This window comes from Sturnira hondurensis, unplaced genomic scaffold, assembly GCF_014824575.4.
Source record: "Sturnira hondurensis isolate 20B ecotype Veracruz unplaced genomic scaffold, ASM1482457v3 Scaffold0000167, whole genome shotgun sequence".
Lineage (NCBI taxonomy): Eukaryota > Metazoa > Chordata > Mammalia > Chiroptera > Phyllostomidae > Sturnira > Sturnira hondurensis.
The window spans coordinates 673,471-695,223 of NW_028072798.1; the positions used below are offsets into that span (position 1 = coordinate 673,471).

Here is a 21,753-nt window from a genome sequence, read left to right on the forward strand (position 1 = left end):
GCCTCCTGGCTCTCAGGAGCCCAGACTGCAGAGCAGTGCCCTCTGCCTTCTGCCTGTTCCCGCTGGCGCTGGGGGCCAAGCCCAGATGCAGCTGCCCTTCGGAGCTCCCCGTCTCGGAGATCTGCCTGAGTTCCCCTGTCCACCCCCTGCTGCTGCCCATGGGTCAGCGCTCCGCTTGGCATGTAGCCCAAGGACTAAGAGAGGATCATGATGTGTCATCCCTAAGCGAATTGCTCCGAGAGAGAAAACACATTTCTGGATTTGCTCAAAAAAAAAAGAGAGAGAAAGAATGACCTATCATAATAGCAAAGACCAGATCACCTACTTTGTGTGATCACAGCAAGGCCACCGTGCAGTTAGAAACCAAGTCTGGGCACAGAATTGTTCCCAGTTGAGAACCACCGACTAACACAGTTTCTGATTCCATGGAAATGGGTTTGGTACATGTGCCCAAATATGAGACCATTCAGAAGCAAATAAGAATTAGAACTGAATTCAAATTTACCAGCTTAGTAATGATAAAGAAGTACAAAGTATAAAATACTAAGGGAAATTCAAACAAGGAAAAGTGAACAAGGAAAGGTCAGAAAGATGTTCCTTTTTCACTGGGTAATTAACTTTTCTCATCTGTATCATGTTAAAAATGTACCATTTCCTCACTAAATGAAGACATGAGTACATAGGTGATTGTTTAAATGCCAAGCAAAAAAAATGAAAGTTTGGCAAATTGATGAATGAGAAGAAATGAAGTTTTCCCCTGAATTCTAGGGCGCATGTGTCTCATCAGAAGGGCTTCCGAGTAGCGTGCCAAGGGGCTGGGAGTGTGGAATACAGGAAGTAGATCCGGGGGACCGGCACACCGCAGTGGGCACGTACCCCAGAAACGTGCCTCTCCTGGCACCAGGGAGCCCGCGGTTAGCTCTCTCGTGGCTCCAGAACTGTACGCACCCGGAACTTACGGGGCCTGCCTACAGGAGGTGATGATGTGAATGGTTTTCTAAAGAAGAATTCGCAGATGGAAGTATAAAAGTCACCTCTCTGCCTCACTGAAGTGTTGCACAGGTATCCCGGTGGTGTGTAGTCGTTGTTTCTGTTCAGTTTGTACAATATGCCTCGGGGGGGTCCTAGCAGATCAGCCTGGAAAGCCAGCCACCTGGCAGTCGGGGGTTGGTTTCTGCTCCACCTGCACCCAGAACTCTGTTTCCCATGCAGTTATTCCCAGTGTTTGTTCACCGAGGTGGTCCGTCTCCCACCCCCGCCCCCACCCCCAGACCCACTGACACTTCCTTTCTGAGCAGATTGTGGCTTTTAAAGTTTGAATCAAGCCGTGCTGCACAATTACTATCTAATAGCATCTGTGCTTACACAATAACTCAGTCAGCGTTTCCTGTTTTCATTCATGTTGTAAGCTGACTAGCTGTAACCCCCACCCCCTCATAAAAGAGATTGCCAAGACAAATAATTGTGGCATGTGCAAACATTTTCCTGCACGCCTTTTTAAATAGGCAGCCTTCAGAAGTCTACATTCCATGCTTTTCAGGAATGCTCAGTCATGGTAAGTGTGCTTGCTTCGTGAGTCAAGAACAAGTTCACGTTGAAATCAATGCTAAATAATTCTTTAGCCCGTATCCCTTTGAAAATGTACTGGGAGCAGCGAATGTAGTAAAGGGAATGCAAGCTTATTTCACATCACTAGGAAAACTTGCGGCTTTTTCATGTTGACAGGTCCTAGGAAGTGCCTAGGAAATGGAGCCTGCCAATAAGAGTGGCTTGTCCCTTCCACAGCTTAGGTCTCTCTGAGGGTCTGAGACACAGATACACAGCCGTTCACAGTGTCTATTTCCAAGTTCATACTTAATGATGACACCTATTGTGTTCCTTACTTTCATAATTATGGGTTGCCTATCAGCTTATCTTTCTCATGCTCTCTGTTTTCCTCAGCAGCGTGATTATTTGAAAGCAAACAGCATGGTGATTTCATAATTGCAGAAATGTTTTCAAAGGATAAGAATTTGGTGCTTCTGTTCTCTACGCATCACGTGCCTCCACATTTCCTTTGCATTTGGAAGCCGCAGTCCCTGGGCCTTTATTACTGCATCCTGTTTTCTTCCCCAACCGAAGTTCTCTTTGCTACGACTGTTTTTTTTCTCCCAATCTATCTCCTAAAATATGAATGTAAGCTTAGCTAGCCTGTCAAGGTATATGAGAAGGCCTATTTTTATCAGATATAATATATATACCTTTTATTAAAACTGTTCGGTATTTTAAGAGAAAAAGAGAAGTCTGGGAGGCATAAGAATACTTAATTCTGTTTGATTCTGCGTTTTGTGCCTGTCTACCTATCTCCACTGAGTGATAGCCTTTACTTTGGATCCTTACTGGCTCCAAGTCCCACTGTGATAGTTTCTTTATACCTTTGTTAATTCATTTATTTATATGTGTCAGGTGCACTGTCAGGTTCTAGGGATACAAAGGTGAAGAAGTCATGGTCCCTTCCCCCACGTGGGAGACAGCCCTACATCTAATGAGGATGCCACCTGCAGAAACAGACGTGAGCCCGGGAGGGGGCTGGGAGGAGCAGGAGGGACGGCTGACTCTGTCTGAGAGGCCGGGGGCAGATTTCAGGAAGTGGAACCTCCCAGCTGAAGCTTGGACACAGTAAAAGAAGGGGCGGTAAAAATGCCTGGACATGGCAAGAATTGGACACATACTTAAGAATTGGGTATGATTGCTAGCGAGTGGCAGATCTGCTCTCTGGGTAATAACGACGCCCAGCATTTTTTTGAGCATTGGCAACTTAGTCCTCCTGACAAGTCAGGTGAGGACGGTGAGGCTCCAGTAGGTTAAATAACTTGCACGGATTGCACAGCTGGGAGGGATTCTGGACCCTGTCTGTCTGTCTGTCTGTCTGTGGTCTGTCTTTGCTACGGACCAGCAGGATAGTGACCACCAGTGATCCGGTACTGATGACCTTGCTGTCTCTCTTTCCCCCTAATGCGAGCCCGCACTGTAATGGCTTTTGACAGAGTCAGCTTGCTGTTCCTCCCCTGGGGTCCGCCGTCCCGCCGCCACACTCAGGTCAACACTGGTCTTACCAGGGGACCGCTGACAGGGGCATGTTACTGCCAACCGGCTCAGCCTTTGACCACCACTGAGAACGTCGCTACAGTTGTCCCAGATATGGTGTATCAAGGAGCCCCTTCCACTTTTTAAAATCATTCTGCTACATTGTTTGTTCAAAGAAAATATCATGAAGGAAGCAATGACTTGCAGCTATGATGCTTCCAAACTGAATATTTTTAAAGGAATGTTTTTCAATATGTCCAAAGCATATCAACAGTCATAAAATTTCTTTACGTACTCTGGCCTTGTACTCACCCTTGGGAATTTATTCCGAGGATATAAATTGAAAGAGGTTAAAGCTCATACGCACTGATATTTTGCAGCGTTATTTATATTGGAAACAACCCAAATGTCCAATAACAGGGGGAACCATTTGTAATCTTGGTACATAAATGTAACAAAATTATAAGCTGCCACTTAGACTCATAAATTTTGAAAGTTTTTAATACAACAAGAAAACTGTGATCATTTTAAAGGAGAACTGCAGAAGTGGACCTACTTTATAAAAATGATGTGAGCATGTGACATACTAAAAGGAAACCGTAACTCAGAGATGGATGTGTTTAGAGCTTGAAATTGTGTGACATTTTATCATTTTTATTTCCTTAGTAGTACTTGTTAAAGTATGTGTATTCAGTGAATGCTGGAAACAGGTGTCTTCATTCTTCCACATTTTGAATGTTTTCATCTTATCTTAGTAAAATTTTCACTGCCAATTCGTATCTCTGTTGTAACTTACGGCCTTGTTTGTATGTCAGTGTAGAGTGTATTTCATACATATTTACCGTAGTTTTTGTTCCATTAATAGTGTTCCTTTCCCGGAGCAGCGTGCTTCTAAAATGTCAATAGGCATCATCTCACCTGGGGATCTTATCGAAATGCTCATCGGATCTGGGGGGCCTGGGGCAGGGCCTGAGACCCCGCACTTCCAGTAAGCCCCAGGTGCTGCCGGCTCTCAGCTTTCCTTTGTGTGTGAGGGCTTGACCGCTAGCCCAGGGGCTGGGAAGGGGATAGCTAACAATAAGTGTCATCAGGAAGGAAAGCTTTCTCCTTCACCCTTGAATTAAGTCGATATGGGACAGATTAACAGGAGAAAATCAAGTATAATTTCATATGGACGGGTACACCATAAGAATGGGGGGCTCGCAGACAGCTAGGGAACTGGGGCTTATGTACCCTTCTGAATTAAAGAGAATGGGTAGAAAGGTGGGACTTCGGAGGGGAGGAATTCACATGGAAACACAGTGTTTGCTGGACCATGCAGACTCTGGGACATGAGGGGGGGCTGGGCTTTGATCTCCAGGCTCTGTGCAGCCCCGCCCACCACCACGCCTAGTTCATAATCTCCGTAGATTTCCCTAGTGAGGATGCTCTTCCTGAACAAGGCCCTTTGTCTAAATTCTTCTCGGTAGTTCAGAGGGAGGTAAAAGCTCTTCCTGAGCCCTCTGGGACTCGGTGGTCTTCAGCTCGAAATAATCCTCATGCCAAGGGGGCACATTCTGGGAGGACTCGTTCATTCCGAAGCCCTGTAGTGTCTCCTGTGGCTGTGGGGTAAAGATGCTGTGCTACGGCAAGCCTGATGGCCAGCCTCCTCCAGCCACTCAACCAACGTAAATTTTGTCAGTCAACGGAAATGACCAGAGGGCGCTGATCTGTGGTTGCTTCTGTGTACGATGTGAAGGGTGAGAGCGGAATCTTCTGTGGTGGTTATGCTAGCAGCGTTCTTCGATACACTTTGGAATTTAATTTAAAAGTTGAAAATCCCATCCGTGTTAAGAAAAGCTTTGCTCGGAGTTACTATACTGGGAAGGAAAACCTAGCCCTTGACAAAGCATCCCAAAGGTACGGCGGTGTGAAGCAGAGTCCCGTCCTTTGAGGGAATATAAGGAAATAGAACATTTTGTAAAACCTTTGCCTAGGAATGAGATACGGTGCCGTGTAGTAACCTGGAGGTGGTGGGGGATTTCAGCTGTTGTTTGAATTTGAACCTTACAAGTGGGGCCACACCGTAATACTGTCTTTTGGAAGATGGTAACGCGTTTCCAACTTGTTCCTCCACAGTGACTGAAGCTGGCTTTGGCGCTGACATTGGCATGGAGAAATTCTTCAACATCAAGTGTCGGGCTTCCGGTTTGGTGCCCAACGTCGTGGTGCTGGTGGCCACCGTGCGCGCTCTGAAGATGCACGGGGGCGGGCCGAGTGTAAGTCTCCCACTCCCTGCCCAGGAAAGCCCTTTCTAAATTAAGATAAAGCGGGACTGAGCGATGGAGAAATTCAAACCTAAATTTCTTATTGCCAAAACGGGCAATAATTCCCGTTTTCTAAAAGGTCTCCTTTTTCACAAATCACCATGAAAGGGCACTCAGAGCTTAGAGAGTTCTAGGAAATAGTAACAGCCGCAACGTTATTACTAGGCGGTAGTTTGGAAACGAGCATAACGTAACCACTTCTTGGTCCTGAGACTCCTCTGAAGCTCCTGTCACCATTTCATATCCGCACGGTGACGGGAGGGCACAGGCTCCTCCAGTTCCTGAACGGAGCACGCACAGATCGGTCTGGTCGTTCTCAGGGTGAGGTTGTTCAGTGTTTAAACAGGTTTTTTGGTTTACCAATTACATCTAGAACTACATTCCTTTTGTTTCTGTTTATTATGATTTCACTTTATAACCTTATAACACTGGATTATTTCCAAGAGCTTTGCTTAAAAAACAGAGATTTTGTTTTAACATCTTTAAAGACTTTAATATTAACCTGTCTTATATGCAGAATTCACACACATCTGAAAGGGAATTTTCTTTTACTTCCACAGGAAAGGTGTAGTTGGGTGTTTTTTTTTTCATTTTTAGAGACCCCTATATTTTCAAAAGGAGGATATGAAATGTTACATGGTTAATCATTTTTTAAATAAAAATACCTTGGAGTGGCTTTACCACTTATACTGTTGATCTGTTACCCAAACTGCCAAATCTGCTTTCTTAGGTCTGTTGTATACACAAAAGTCATGTGATCAATGATTGTTATGCAGCAAGACAAAGGCTGTGCATTGTTTACTCACCCTAGCAATTCTTTGTCCCAGGAGAGGCAGACATTATTTTAGACCATTTTACAGATGAGAAGGTTGAGGTTTGATGGGTTTGGGGAATGCGGGCACCTGGCCTGCAGAGAGCCAGATCGGAAGCCCGGGACTTAGGTCCCAGCCTCCTGCTCTGCCCACCACGCAGAGCTGCGTATGTATGTTTTCTGAATTCCAGGTCCACTCTTACCCACTCCGTTGTAGCCTAAAGCTTCATCCTTATTTCAAGTGGAAGATTGATGATGTAACATACATTATCCTAAGGTGGTGGTGGGTGAACCGTACAGAATTCTGATTTTGTGTCAAATACCACTTGTAGCTGCAGTCACTCCTTGACTTTAGACTTTGAGTCTATATACCAACTTCCATTTTCAAAAGCCTAGTTTTGCTGATATAAGACGTACTTGAAATTTCCCTCCATATTTTTTATCCTGAAAATTATAAAATCAAGGGGCTTTATTATTGGAAAGGGTTGCGAGATTGTCTAGTCCGCCTCAGTCTTCATAAAAGGAAAATCATTGAGGTACAGGGGGATTCAGTGTCCTCCTTAGTGCCACCTGTCTCTTTAGGGGACTAATCAGGTGTAAAAATCAAGGTCTCTTGGCTTCCAGTTCAATGCTTTTCCACACTCTCCTCTCTTTCCTGTAAAAATTCTCTACATGATTTATAATCCCATTTCAGTTCATCTTAATGTATGTGCTCATTGTTTACAGTGGTTGCATTTTCTTCTCTCCTTAATCTTCCACTTCACTTAAAGTCCTGGTTTCATGCCAGTGATGATCGGAACAGGCTCAAGTCACAGATGGAGGGGAGGGTAATGAAAGGGGAGGGTCAGGAAACCGGGCGAAGCTTTAGCATCAGCGCTCCCTTGGGCTTCTGTAGCACCTTCTGGATCACTGCTCTACGAATGTCTGTCTGTATGTCTCCCTGCTCCACTTCAAATTGCTTGAGTTTAAGGACTATGTCTTATTCATTTCTGTATCCTTAGTGCCTGCCATAGTCTGTATCCAGGAAATGTGTTCAATAATTGAATAATAAAAGAGCTTTGATCTTCTTAATCCTATATTCTACGTTATCCCTCTTAGAGTTGTTTCTTCTTTCTTGAAGCAGTCCTGTGGTAATGCCTTTGATCCATTATAATTTCTACTTCCTTTTGATATCATTACACAAATAACCATGTCTGTCTCTTATGTTTGTTCAGCTTGGTTGTTTTCCATAATTGTGCAGTGGAAAATCCTCTGACTCTTGAACTTGCCCATTTTAGCCCCAATCATTCCAAATTCATATCCTGTCTTCCAAAATAATGAGCATTCTTGGTGCAGTGTAAGGAAGCTAACATTCTGTTACAGTTTCATGTATGATTAGTTCCCTAAGCCCACTGTATGAAGGAAGACACTTCAGAACCCATAGGATGTGTATTTCCATAAAAAGAGATTTATTATAAGGAATTGGCTCAAGCAGTTCTGTGATACGGACACTGGCCCACAGTGTCCGAGGCGTTATGGATGAGATACAAGACAAATTCACACAGACTACCAAGTCCTGTGGAGGAAAAGGGACGGCACGGCCACTCTCTCAAGCGGAGAGCGCTCCAACCCTTGCCTTGACAGGCTTTTATTGGCTTTCAATTTGCACAGGAATACAGGTAAAGTTCATTAATCGTTGTCAGGCAGCAAGGATCAAATAATAGATAGCATACAAAGAACTACTAAGGCTTATTCTGAGTCAGGGTCTGTTAGCCAAAGGGCCATAAAACTTTGGGAAACGAACTCAATTCCTGCTCGGGCCCTATCATTTAATTGAGAACGTTCTCAGCAAAGCAGGTTTCACAGGATTTTACGTATTCTTTTGCCATAGCCTGCCAAGTCCTTCCCTGGGGGGCGCCTGTGATCATGCCTGTCTTAGGTCATTCCTCCCTTGAGGAATCTTACCTGTCATTGGCTTACCTTACCTGTCATCAAGCACTGGGGGACAGGCAGGGTGCAGTAAAAGAGACAGAGGCAGTGCCCCTGTCAGGGAGATAAGGTTTGTCTCCTTAGTGGCTTATGGTCCGAAGTTCGCTCACTCAGCCTTAGCTATAGGGGAATTACAGCTTCTGAAATCAGGCCGGGTGGTTCCTGCCAGTTCTGGAGTCTGACGAGTCCAGACTCTGTGGAGTGGGGCCAACAGACAGCTGATACTCCAGCCCCAGTCCCGGGCTGAAGGCCATCTGCTGGAGAACTCTCTCTTGCTCTGTCTCTGTGCTCTAGTCAGACATTTCAGTCGATTGCATGTGGCCCCCCACTGTGTGGGGGCGGTCTGCTTTCCTCAGACTGCGCTGATTTAAATGTCACTCTAATTCAGAAAACGTCTCCCAGAAACACTCGAAATCACACTGGGCCAAATATCCGGGTGCCCTGGCTCCAAGTTGACACATGAAATTAACCAGCACACCGACTAGTACTAATTTTTGGTGTATGGTGCAATGAGTAGATCTAATTTCATTTTTTCTGTGTTAATAACCAGTTGGCCTGGCTCTATCTCCTGAAATAACCCCTCCTTTCTGATCTGTAAGCCTACTTTGTCATAAAGCAGTTCTCCACGCATGCGTAGGTTTCTGTGGGACCCCCTTCACTTGCTCTGGTACAGTCACGTCCGGGCTGCACCAGCAGCCTGCAGGCCGAGCCCCCAGGACGGTCTCGGTCTCCCTGCACACCTGGCCCATCACGGCTCTTTCCCTTCCATACGTGCTGTATAGTTAGCTCAGAAAGTTCCTTGAGGAATTTGTTAGGGTTCTTATTGAAATGGCATCAAATCAACAGATCAATATGGGGACATTTCACAACTTTCTATCTGAGAACATGGGATATTCCTTCAATGATTTACATCTTTTTAAACACATTTTAATATCCTTGGCTGGTGTGGCTCAGTGGATTGAGTACCAGCCTGTGGACCAAAAGGTTGCTGGTTTGGTTCCCAGTCAGGGCACATGCCTGGGTTGCGGGCCAAGATCCCAGTTGGGGGGTGTGAGAGGGGCAAACAACTGCTGTTTCTCACACATCGTGTTTCCCTCCCTCCTTTCCCTGATCTCTAAAAACAAACAGACAAACAAATTAATAGTCTTTTAAAAAATAAATAAGTATATTTTAATAAAGATTTACAGTTGTTGCACATAGGATTTTTACATCCTTTTACAGATTTGCTCTGTGCATTTTGTATTTTTAAATAGCATAGCAGGTTACTTTTGAATCCTTTTTTTTAACTTCTGGATTCTTATGTATTGCCTTTATATACAATAACCTCTCTAAATTCCTTTTTTTTTAATTGACGTATAAGTGACATCTAACATTATACTAGTTTCAGGAGTACAAGGTAATGATTTAATATTTGTATACATTGCGAAAGGATCACCGTAGTAATCTAGTTAACATCAGTCACCATACACAGGTAAAAACATCTTGTTCTTTTTTTCTCTTATGATGAGGTTTTTTAAGATTCAGTCTCTCAGCAACTTTCAAGCATGCAACACAGTTTTATTAATCATAGTCGTCATGCTGTACGTGACATCCTGTGACTTAAAAAATGCTCTTATTAATTGTACAACTTTAGCTATAGATACTTTGGAGAGTTCTATATGGGCAATCATATCTGCAAAAAATGACAATTTTGTTTCTTTCCAGTCTTGGTGCTTTTTTCCTTGTCAATACCTAGGTCTTCCTAGATGCAATGCAGTATTAAATAGGATGGGAATAGAGGGGCATCCTTTTCTTATTCCTGATATGAAAGAAAATGCTTTTAATAGTTCATCACTAAGTATGATGTTTTCTATAGATTTTTATTATAGTTTCTTTATCAGGTTAAAGAAATTGCCTTTTATTCCAAGTCTGCCAAGTTTTTATACTAAATAGGTGTTGAAAATTTCTTCATCTATTGAGATGATGTAGTTTTTCTCTTTAATCTATTAGTGCTGTAAATTATATTATTTAACTTTCAAATATTAAATGAACTTTACATCCCTTTGAATAAATCTAACTTGGAGATATATTATCTTTTTTATGAATGACTGAGTTTTATTTAATTGGTTTCCTAATGTTTTAAGTAGGATCTTTACATCTATATTTATGAGTGACATGTTAACCACATGAAATAAATTGAGAAGGATTTCTTTTTCTATACTCTGTGAGGGATTTTTGTAACATTAGCATAATCTGTTTATTCAAAGGTGGGAAGAATTCACCTGTAACACCCTCTGGGTCTATTACTTATTTGGTGAGAGGTAGATTTTTAACTGCACATTTAACATTTAATTTTGTTAATGAATATAGAACTGTACAGATTTTCTGTTTCTTTTTTTAAAGACTTTATTTATTCATTTTTAGAGAGAGGGAAAGAGAAGGAGAAGTAGAGAAATATGTATGTGTGGTTGCCTTTCACACACCCCTTACTGGGGACCTGACCCGCAGCCCAGGCATGTGCCCTGACTGGGAATTGAACTGGTGACCCTTTGGTTCACAGTCCATGCTCAATCCACTGAGCTACACAAGCCAGGGCAGATTTTCTGTTTCTTAAATGAGCTTTAATAAAAGTTACACCTCTGTGAAGTTTTCTATGGTTTTAAACGTATTGACATGAAGTCTGTCATCCTATTTTATTCATTCTGTGTATAGCATGTATAGTTACAATATTTTTTCATTCCTTGTTTTTAAAATTCTTGCCAGAGTGTTGTGGACTTTTGTTAGTTGTTTTAAGAACCAGCTTTTGGTTCCGTTGATCCTCTCATTGGTATTTGCCTACAGCCCGTTCTTTTGCTTTTGCCCGATGTCTGGTTCTGCAGAACTTCACATGTGCAAGCTCAGGGGTACTTGACGTTCTTTTTTCCATCTAGCATTTTAGTTGGTTCCAACTGAAAGGTTCACTCAGTGTTTCTGTCGACACTGCTGCCGGGAAAAGCCATCTGAAAATACTTTGTTTTCACACACTATCCAAAAACAATCTGTCAGAGAGGTAACTTCTTTCCAAAGCATTTCTAATATCCTCAAGGCCTCTTTCACCGAGCACAGTCACCATGGCCTCCGTAAATCAAAATGTGCTCCAGTGTTTCACCAAAACCAGTAGCAGGTCGCCGACGAAAACCATGTGGGGTTGTGGAAAAGTCCTGAGCTGGTTTCAGAACCCTGTTACATCCAGGCCCCCTCTCTGCTTCCATTTGCTCTGTTATACCTTGGGCAAGACACGTGCCTTCTCTCAACTTTACGTTTTTGGCCAACCAACTCCCCCACCCCCAGGTAGTAATGGCATTGCTTTAAAATAGTTGAGGCTTTATTTAGAATTGATGGTGCACTCTGTGTAAATCAGGTATTGATCATATTATCAATTCTGTTTTATGCTAGGGTAATGGGCAACTGTGTAAAAGTTCTCCATTTTGGCTCAAATTAGATTTGCCCAGCAGGGGGGTGGGGGGGCGAGGGGGTGGTTTAAACATCACTGCTCCTGGGGCCCACTCCCAGGAGCCCTGCTTTAGTGGCTCTGGTGGGGGGCGGGGGGGGGCCATGCATTGGTCCTTTTAAAGAGCTTCCCACAAGACCTCATGTTCAACCAGGGCTGCCAGTTTTACTGGCTTAACAGTACAAAATGTGCTTTTAAAGGTTCCTTCCCCCCAAATGACTATGATTTGTTTTTCTTTCGGGTCTTGATCAGTTGGAGTAAGCATTTTAATGAGACTGATTTTCACTTTGTCTCTTCTCTCAGGTCACTGCTGGTGTTCCGCTTAAGAGAGAATACACAGAGGAGGTGAGGGTGACTGGTTTATTCAGAGGGTTGAAGTGGGGAGAAGGGTTTTTCTAATAATCCAAGAGGAAGTGGTCGGGGGCAGGGATACAGTCCATTCCGTGAACTCTTCAATCTTAAGAAATGGTAGATGTGGTCTTTATCTACTCCTCCCTCCCTCCAGCTCAGTCTCCAGCACAGAAATAAATATAAAGCTCATACCCATGTCCTCTTCAGGGGCGGAAGAAACTGACTCTTGGAGGACATACCATTGGCTTTTTGACTTGGCTTGAGTTACTTGACTCTGCTGTAAATAGACTATGGTTTACTGGCAACAGTACCTCTAGGCTCCTACAGGTGGCGCCAGGGGTTTGAGCAGGGACTAGCTGGACAGCTCTTCCCACCTTCCCCCGACCTTGTGCCTTCTTGTTCATCAGCCTGCAGGGCATGGGCACATTGCTCATGCCCTAGCCACTGGTCAGCTGCAGAAATAGCTGCCTGGCTCTAGACCCAAATATGTCATTGGACTCCGAATAATTTTAGAAGTGATTTTGAAATGAGCTTCCTCCTTCAGCCATCTCTCTTAGAAGAAAAGGGGGATCTAGGGTCTTCTTGGATAGCTTCTAGGACCGTAAGATGAGCAGAGACAGAAGCGACACCTGCCACGGTAGCCCTGCGTGTTTAGTCTGGCAGGTGTGGTGGGAGGTGACACGTGGGGGTCTGGTTTTCTTGCAGAACATCCAGCTGGTGGCAGACGGCTGCTGTAACCTCCAGAAGCAGATTCAGATCGCTCAGCTCTTTGGGGTTCCCGTTGTCGTGGCTCTGAACGTCTTCAAGTAAGTCAGTCCTCCTCCTTTGAATGTGGTTACTGCGCTGGGCCACCCTGCGAACTAGATTTCTGTCTTAGGATGTTTGGTCTTTCTCTGCTTCATCTAAAAGTACACAGACATACTCTGCTCTCTCTGTTTGTTTGGTTTGGTTTGGTTTGGTCTGATTGGTTTCATTTCAGAGAAGTGTTCTCAGATGTTACTAGGGAAATGAGAGCTGTATCGTGACTTACATTTCTTTGGCCTTTTTTTTCCCCTTCCACCCAGCATTTCTGTCTGAAAGACCGGATGATCAAAGGGATGTGTTATGGAATTTTCTCAATAAAACCCTTAACAACTTGAAATATTTAAGTCATGTCGCAGGGGATTTTTTTCCCCATGCTTTTCTTTAAGTTTGATTTATTTAAACACGATGTAACCACTTTTGATGTTTAAAATATATTCAGTGTTAGGGAACAAAGTTTTGTAGAAACGGTTAGCCCCTCTTTTAAAAACATTACTTAAATGAATACAGATGCAAAACCACAAACATTTTCATCACCAGGACTGACACCCAGGCCGAGATTGACTTAGTGTGTGAGCTCGCGAAGCGGGCCGGGGCCTTTGATGCAGTCCCCTGCTACCATTGGTCGGTTGGCGGAAAGGGCTCGGTGGACCTGGCGTGGGCTGTGAGAGAAGCTGCAAGTAAAAGGAGTCGTTTCCGGTTCCTGTATGACGTCCAGGTAAGATCCCACAACCGTGCTGATAGTGGCTAGCGTTTTTTAGCCACAATGGCTTGCACTTTTACTGGTACCCGGCCAGTGCTGAGAACTTGGCATGGCTTGTCCCAGTTGGTCCTCACAAACAGGCCACAAGCAAAGAGGAAAGTGAAGGTGAAAGAGCGTCAGCCGTCTGACGAGGCCACGTTGCCAAGGCCAACCCCAGGGTCGGCTCCTTGCCCCAAAGCCTGTGCCCTTGAAGGTACTCGGCTTCCAAATAGCAGGTGGCATTGAGGAGGGGCTGCAGAGAATAGGGTTCAGCAGCAATGCTCCCAGGGTCTGCACAGGAACAAGACTTTTGAGCAACTTCACAAGGCTTGTGAGATCGTGGGTCATATTGCCTTTGTTCCATTTCTGCTGTAGCTCTTTTCCCTCCTTGTGGTTTTCTTGAGCTACGTCTAGCGTATTTTTAAATTTTGTTTAATTATGATAAAGTACACATAACGTGAAATTTACCATTTTTAGGTCCACAGTTCAATGGCAGTAGTTTTTCACATTGAACAGTAGCTCCCCACCTCTCCCCTCCACTCTGCCCCTGGCAGCCGCCATTTCCCTTTCCGTCTCTGTGAGTTTGAGCACCCTGAGCTCCTCGGGTAAGGGAAGCCATGCAGTGTCTATCTTTCTGTGGCCGGCCTATTCAGTGTCTCCGTTCCCTTGCGCCGCTGTAAAAGAAGGCTGCAGGCTGGGTGGCCTGCAAGCAACAGGAATTGATTTCCCACAGTTTTGGAGGCTGGGAAGTCCAAGATCGAGGCCTTGGAAGATGCATTGTCCGGTGAGGGTCTTCTCGCTGCACCCTCACATGGTGGAGCGGGTGAGGGAGCTCCGCAGGGTCTCTTTTTAGGGGCACTAATTCACTTCATGAGGCCTCCACCCTCATGACCTTATGGTCCCCAAAGGCCACCATCTTCTAATGCCATCCCCTTGGGGATTACACTGCAACATGTGAATTTGGGGGGACGTAAATATTCAGTCTATAGAAGTCACTTAGCATAATGTCAAGTTTCATCCGTGTCACCGCATGTGTCAGAATTTCCTTCCCTTTGAAAACTGAGTAATAGTCCATTCTGCGCATAGACCCATTCTGTTTGGCAGTTGCTTTGCGGCTGGGTACTCAGGTTCCTTCCACCACTGGCTATTGTAAACTAGGTGCTGTGAGCATGTGGGTAAAAGTACTTCTTCAAGACTCTGCTTTCAGTTCTTTCAGCTCTGTACCCAGAAGTGGAGTCGCTGGATCGTCTAGTATATTTTTAAACATATCAGGGTAATGAGCCTTCACTGATCACAACCGAACTTCCCAGGACCTCACTTTGTCCTCACTCTATCCCAGGACCCGCCTAAACTCCTGTTCTGCCTTTCGTGGCTCTCGCTCTGGCTACCGGATCTGTCCTCAAAGGCAGCCCATGATGGGCAGAGGGCTCGGCCTCAAGCCCCTGCTGCTCCGCCATCCCCTGTCCCTCCCAGATTGAGTCACAGACAGCAGCCCCTCTCCTCTTTCCTGTTCAGACGGCAGAGACCAGATGCCCGAGTGCAGAGAGGGCATAGCAGCAGCACCTGCAAGCCGAGCGTTGCATCAGCACGAAGCATGAACTGACCTGACAGCGAAGGCTCCCACCAAGTGCCAGGCATAACCGGCACTCTGTACATGAACTTTGTCGGTCCTCATGTTCCTGTTGGGTAGGAACTGCTGATACCTGCCCCTTGCCCCTGGTGTATATTTTAAGATAAGGAAACGAAAGCACAAACAGGAAGTAACCTGCCTAGTGTCCCATACCCAGAAAGAGCCGGAGCTGGATGAGCATTTAGAATGGTGGAGGCCATCGTCCTGCTCTGGTCTTCCGAATTCAGTCCTGTGTTCCAAAGTGGGGCTGGGGTTGGGGAGCTGCCACCTGCAGGGCCAGTAACTGAGTGACCCCCCTAAAGAGGAAGCGTGGCAGCGATGGACACGGAGCCCATGCCAATGAGAGAGATCGTACGCACTCCATAAATGTTTGTGAGAGAAGGGAAGGGCTTCAGGGGTTGGGGTGGCCAGCTGAAAGCGGGTTTGTCATGTTGTAAAGCCTTTTTATGAGAGAGAGACTGGGATGCTCTGGGTTACAGAGCAGGCAGGGGGCAAACGGGGAGGGGGCCCGGGTTCGGCATGAAGAAAAGTGTTCTAACTAGAAGCTGTGAGCTGAGTTCTCTGACCCTGGAGATGGGGAGCGAAGGCAGAGGCAGCCCTGCAGGGGGCAGGCCAGGTGAGGGGTAGCCGGTCGGATGAAGGCAGTCCAGGAGGAGGTCTTGCATCCCTCCTGCTCCCTGCCGCCCAGGCAGGCCTCGAGGGCCGTCTCAGCACCTGGCACAGCCGCGACCCTCTCACACAAACCGCGTCAGGAAGTCACTCTCAGGAGCGCCCCACTGTGAGGGGCAAAGGCACTTTGTTACATGAGTGACTTCATAGTGTGCCCCTTTTCAAAGAAACCGCCGCAGGGGGAAAGGCCCCGGGGCAGAAGAGACGCTTCTGAGTTGTGCCGTCTCAGACATGCGTGCTAACCCTGAGATGAACCCTTTTCCTTTCCACGGATTTTTTCCCCCGAATTCCCATTCTTCCTGGAGATGGTGCCGTTCGAACGTCTGCTGTCCTGTGGGAAGGGCAAAGATGCATCATGATGTGGTCTGAAGTCCTACACTTGTTACGTGGCCTCAGGGCCAGGGTTCTTACCTCCTCTGCCAGCAGGCTCTGCCCCTCTTTCTTCTCACAGAAACTAGATTTGAGCCCATACTTGTGTCTTGGACAGTCAGCCTCCGGGCCTCTCGCTCTGTGACAGTTTGTGGAAAGAGTTATCACCGCTCTGGCTCATGTTTCTCATGCTGGCAAGATGTTGTGGACGACATGAGCCCGTGGACGCTCTTGTCTGGTAGCCATGTACAAATCCGAACTTGTTGGTGCAGTCGACAACAAAGCTCATACTTCCCCGGCCCCTCCAACTTCTTGCATATTCAGTGCCGGTGAACCTTTACAGGCTAGGTAATGATGGTTTTCCTGAAACCCCGTGGGTTCCTTTTCTCTTTTCCCCCACGACTAATCCTCGGATGCTTGGCAGCTTGATAGGTGTGGGATTCCTCTGCAGGAAGAGAGAGGTGATCAAATACTCGGGTGAATCACCCTGCTGCCTCCACTTCTCAGTGCAGACTGGGCTTGTGTGTGTCTTTCATGACCTCCCCTGACTCTATTCTGCTGAGAATGTACGTAATGCAGGGTCTACAGCATCTGATTTCCTCCTCCACCCCTGCCCCAGGCTTGTGTTACAGAAGAAAGACACCTGAGATCACTTGGAGGACGTTGAAATAGTGTAGGAGCACAGGGCAGGATTGCTTTTGTGTGGGGAGTCGAAATCGGCGTAAAACCCCCCGCGGAACGAGGACCAGTTAGAGAGGAGTAGAAACACCTGGCCCAAGAGACGCCATGGGGCAGACAGCAGGGAGCCTACAGTCAGAGCAAGAATCAGGCTACACTGCTGACATGGGGGGGGAGGGGTCTCTGCTAAACCTCCCAGAAAACAGGTGAGTGGCCAGTCCTCTAGAGAGCAATTCTGTACATTTTCCCCCAGAGTACCTCCTCGTTCGAGGGCAGGCAACTTTTGCCTAGGGTACTAGACATAGCTGTTGGTTAATTCAGAATAACTCAGAAAATACAGACTAAGGTGCAACGGCCTGATTGCTCATGGGAAACATATTATGTGGGGAATAATATATTTACATTTGAAATACAGCGCATCGGATTCTCTCAACCATATTGTCACCAGAAAGGGACCCAGGCCCAGAGCAGATCTGTCTCTGGCCAGCCTGTAGTGTGTGGGTTCTTAACTCTCTGCAGGAAAGATTTCACAGGGCCAGGTGATTTTGAGAGTACGTTTATTAAAGCTGGGGGTAGTGAAGCAAAGGATTCACTTTCAGATTGAAGAAGCAACAGGAGAGAGCCTGGGCCGTGCTCTGCTTTGGCTCCCTGGAAACAATGTAGCGAAGAGGTGAGCCACGGTGGGCTGCAGGGACTCACAGAGAAGCACAAGTCACAGTGACAGAAGTGAGCCAGGGCGGGGGCTGCTGTCAGCTCACTGAAAAGTCAGAGGAAAGGGGCCTTGGGCACAGACTCGGGGGTTTAGCCTGGCACGAGCAGCCTCTGCCCACTGCTCCCCTGATCACAAGTCTTAGGGGGGATCTTAAGAGTTTAGGAGAAAGCAAAGGTACACACCCAAGAAGAGGAGGGGCACAGGTGTGCTCCACAGGTGGCTTTCTTTATCTTGAGAGGTTTTATGTTTTTCTAAGAAGGGAATTTTAGGGAGGTCTCAGGGGAAGATCTTAATAGAATATTTGTCAGCTTTCCAGGCAAGCCCTCTCAGGGCTGTGGTCTCCACCGGCTGGTGGGCATCAGGGCAGGGTGTCATTAGTCATCACATCTGGTTCTGATGGCAGCCTCTTCTGTCATCTCTATTCTATCCATAACTTTGTCACTGTGGTCGGCCGACTCGAGGCTCTGTCTCTAGGGTTGTTTGATGCAGGTCAGAACTTCACTGTCCCGGGGGCCCAGTGCTTAAGGGAGTGGTCGTGCCAGGGCTTGTATGGGAGTCACGAGGCTACCCCCTTGGTCCTCCTTGGGGGTCTGTGACCACCTGCCTCGCAATATGCCGGGGGAGGAGAGGCCAGAGTAGGGTCCAAACCGCAGCGACAGGAAAGGACTAAACGATATGACAGGCGATGTGCTAAGGGAGACAAGGTCCTTGTTTTCCGTTTTGCCTGTTGCTAGGCTTTCTGCCCTGGTGGCCTTCTGCACCTCCCAGTGGTCTGTGGTCTGTCTGTCTGCTGACCACAGTATTATATCAACCATATTGGGACAACCACAGCCTCCTTTAAGAAGCTGCTCTGAGTTCCCCAGCAAATCATCTTCTCTACGACTTTTTCTTTTGCATTATTGGTTTTCACAATTATATCTTCGTAGTTAATGAGTACAATATCTCCATATCTGCAAGTGCACAGGAAAATAGAAGACAGAAAAACTAATCTGTGTTTGCACTTTACCAGCTAACCTTCCTCTTTCATACCTCAAGTGTCTCTCACCCAGTCCATGGGTTGTACAACTCTGGAGTCATGCAGAAGCGAGTTCAAATCCTGACGAGATTTGCTGCCCCGCTGCAGATGTCAGTCCGGGCAAGTCGACTCATCTCTTGGAGCCTCCACTTCCTTAGCTGCAGTGTCTGTCTCCTTGTAACACACACCTCGCCTCGTTGCTGGGAAATGTCTCCCAGGAAAATGCTGGGGCACAGGAGGCTGGCGATCAGTGTGCAGTTCTTCCTCCTGTCGTGGTCACTTCAGAGAGAGGGGGGGACTTCCTGGAGTGGCCTACGAGAACTCTCCTGTAACTCAGCTGCCCTTGGCAGACTCTAGGACTGGTTTCTGTCCAAGTGGGTTAAACCCAGCCATTAGAAGCCAAGGTTTCTAGTGTACCAAGGAAGAAAGACACCACGAAATCAAAGCAGGAAAGAAAGTTTCGCATTCTTTCTCTGTTACAATTGACAACCACTAGTGATAGAATAAAGAGCCAGTTGCTTTGGCAAAGGATGTGTTGACACTGAGAATCAGCTTGCAAACCGGTCTGAATAGTGTTTGTTCAATTAGGAGTTAAGGTTGAAAATCGGCTCTGTATCCTTCCTCTAACCTTGCAAACATGTTGAGGTGTAACCTTGACAGCGAGAGAGGCTAGTGTTTGTTTTTATTAAAAGGTCTTTCCTGTTCTTTGTGTGAAACCATTCTCTTGATCACAGCGGGGGGCTAGATGGAGGGAGATCAAAACAGACCAGGCAGACCCAGCCCAGGGCCAAGCTAGTGTCCCTGTCTCGCTGCCTGGATGTTTAGGGGCCTTCTCTGCACTGGGCTTTTTGAGGCAGGGTTTCTAGGGTCTTCTTCCTTCTTCCTTCTTCTTCTTGTTTGTGGGCTATTGAGGAATCTTTTTATATTTCTTAACAACTCAAACTTGAACATATGCCAGTTGTTCAAGACTTCTGGACCAGGTTTTTTCCCTTTGGAAGCGCGTCCAACTGGTCAGTGCGGGAACCATCCCTCCTGGTGTGCAGTCGAGCAAAGGAGCCGCTTGGGATGAACGGGCGTGTGGCCCAGTCAGCCCCTCGTGTTCGTGCATTTCGCTCTTCCAGCATGTCAGGATTTATAAGTAAGGTTTACGGGAAGAGGATGGACAGCTACACGGCTGGGTGTGAAAGTCATCCAAAATTAGTGGTTCTAGGCTAAATTGATCGTTCTTCATCAGGATAAGGAAAGGGCCTGCGATGCTTGCTGAGTGTTGTGTTAATTCTGCTATTTGCTTGTAGTTGAATAAAAATGAAAACACTGTGAGAACTGATAAGAAAGAGTTAAGTTTCTAAGACGTCTCATCTACACTATAATGAAACACCTTTGAACAAAACAATGTTCCTGGAGGACCTGCCCAATTCCTTTCCTTGACCTTGCAGTCACGCTCTGTTGGAGACAGTAAAAGCTCGGCCACGCGAAGTGCTTATTGTCACCATTTCACATGGACAAATGCAGACTGTCTGGCGAGGAGCCTTTTTTCTTTCCCAGGCCCTTGCCGTCTCCACCACCCCTCCCAGCTGCCTGGCCCCCCAGTGAGCCGGCAGGGGTAGCTGTAGCCACTCAGTGTTGGGCTCATGGGAGTCAGCACGTACATCTTTGGTGGCTCTGACGTGCTGTTCTGTAGCCAAGGATGTGCCCTGTGTCGAAGGTACTGAGTCTGTTGTTGTCGGTGACAATGCAGAGCTGCTCCTGTGACCCTGGGGTTGTGGCGTAACGGCCCCTTGCACCTTAGGTATGCTCCACATAAATTCACAGCATGGTTTCACATTCTACTTTTTTATTTGAGATACAGGAAAGGCTATTTGACAAACAGCACCTGTTGGGCTTTTGAAATCCATGCTTTGGCCTAGCTGGTGTAGCTCAGTGGATTGAGCATGGGCTGTGAACCAAATTGTCACCGGTTCAATTCCCAGTCAGGGCACATGCCTGGGTTGCAGGCCAGGTCCCCAGTGCGGGGCATATGAGAGGCAACGACACATTGATATTTCTCTTCCTTTCTTTCTCCTCTTCCCGTCTCTCTAAAAATGAATAAATAAGAAAATTTTTTAATTCATGCTTCATTTAAAATACAAAATGAAATAATTGCTGTGTCCAGAGATTTTTATTCAACTAAGTTTATTCACTGATCCTCGTTTTCAAGTGTTTCGTGGGCATTGGAATACGCTGTGCCGACCTCACAGCATAGGAACGTTTAATTCAGGCCAAGTCCACTCTGTGGCCTTGGTGAGACAGAAGAACAGAGCAGTTTTTACTCAGCGTGGCTGCTGGAGAAACAGCCGTGCGCCCCAGCACTGCAGCCGTCCGTGGTGGGCTTAGGAGAGATCGCGGAGTGCTGATAGTAGAGTACTGGGCAGTGTTTTCGGGGTCTTCTGGGGTCTCTCGGGGCTGCTGACTGTGGAATCTGACCTCCAAGTAAGATGAGAAGCCACCCTGGTACACAACTTCCATTTTTCTTATTTTCTTCCACTCTAGCAGCTTCGTTTTTAACTTTCTATTTCACATAATGTTCTGTTTCACTTTATTTTTGTTCATTTTCTTCCACCAAAACAAAATTTTTTTTAAATTTCAGTAACTGTGCTTCTGAAATTTATAGATCAGTTTTATCCCTCCAAAAAAGTGGGTCTTAAAGGACTTAATTTAATAATTCCAGCAGCCCCCCTCTCCCCACCCCCCGCCAGAGCTCTCCAAGAAGAGTTGGCTGTCTAACTTGGAGTAACCCAACTTCCCTGAGCCTGGATCGCCGTGTCCATAAAACGAATGTCATGGAGCACGACGGCCACCACGCCCTCCGCTTACCTGCATGATGCCACTCAGCCTTCATGGTGGACCTGCTCCATGCAAGAGCCGGTGTAACCGTGTCACAGCTCGTCACAGTTGTTTCCCGGAGCTGTGATACCCATAGATATTTGCTGTGCTGTGCCTCTGCTTATTTAAATTTAAGTTAACTAGAATTAAGAATTCATTTTCTCAGTTGCACTAGTGACATCGCATCTGCTTACAGCCACATGAGGCTCCTGGACCGGAAGCACAGAGACAGAGCGTGTCCATCAGCACAGGAAGTTCCCTGGGCAGCTCTGTCCTGGGGTATTCAGTCCCCTGAATACACATT

The 21,753-nt window shown here is 46.4% G+C and overlaps 1 protein-coding gene across 1 annotated transcript in view; it reads left to right on the top strand.

The window, feature by feature from the left end:
- The window catches only part of MTHFD1L (methylenetetrahydrofolate dehydrogenase (NADP+ dependent) 1 like), a 169,098-nt gene that overhangs the window by 95,110 nt on the left and 52,235 nt on the right, over positions 1 to 21,753 (top strand). The window contains exons 21-24 of the mRNA XM_037049648.1: positions 5,185 to 5,324; positions 11,924 to 11,965; positions 12,677 to 12,777; positions 13,313 to 13,490. Of these exons, the coding sequence (XP_036905543.1) occupies positions 5,185 to 5,324; positions 11,924 to 11,965; positions 12,677 to 12,777; positions 13,313 to 13,490 (461 nt within the window). The remainder of the gene's footprint in view (positions 1 to 5,184; positions 5,325 to 11,923; positions 11,966 to 12,676; positions 12,778 to 13,312; positions 13,491 to 21,753) is intronic.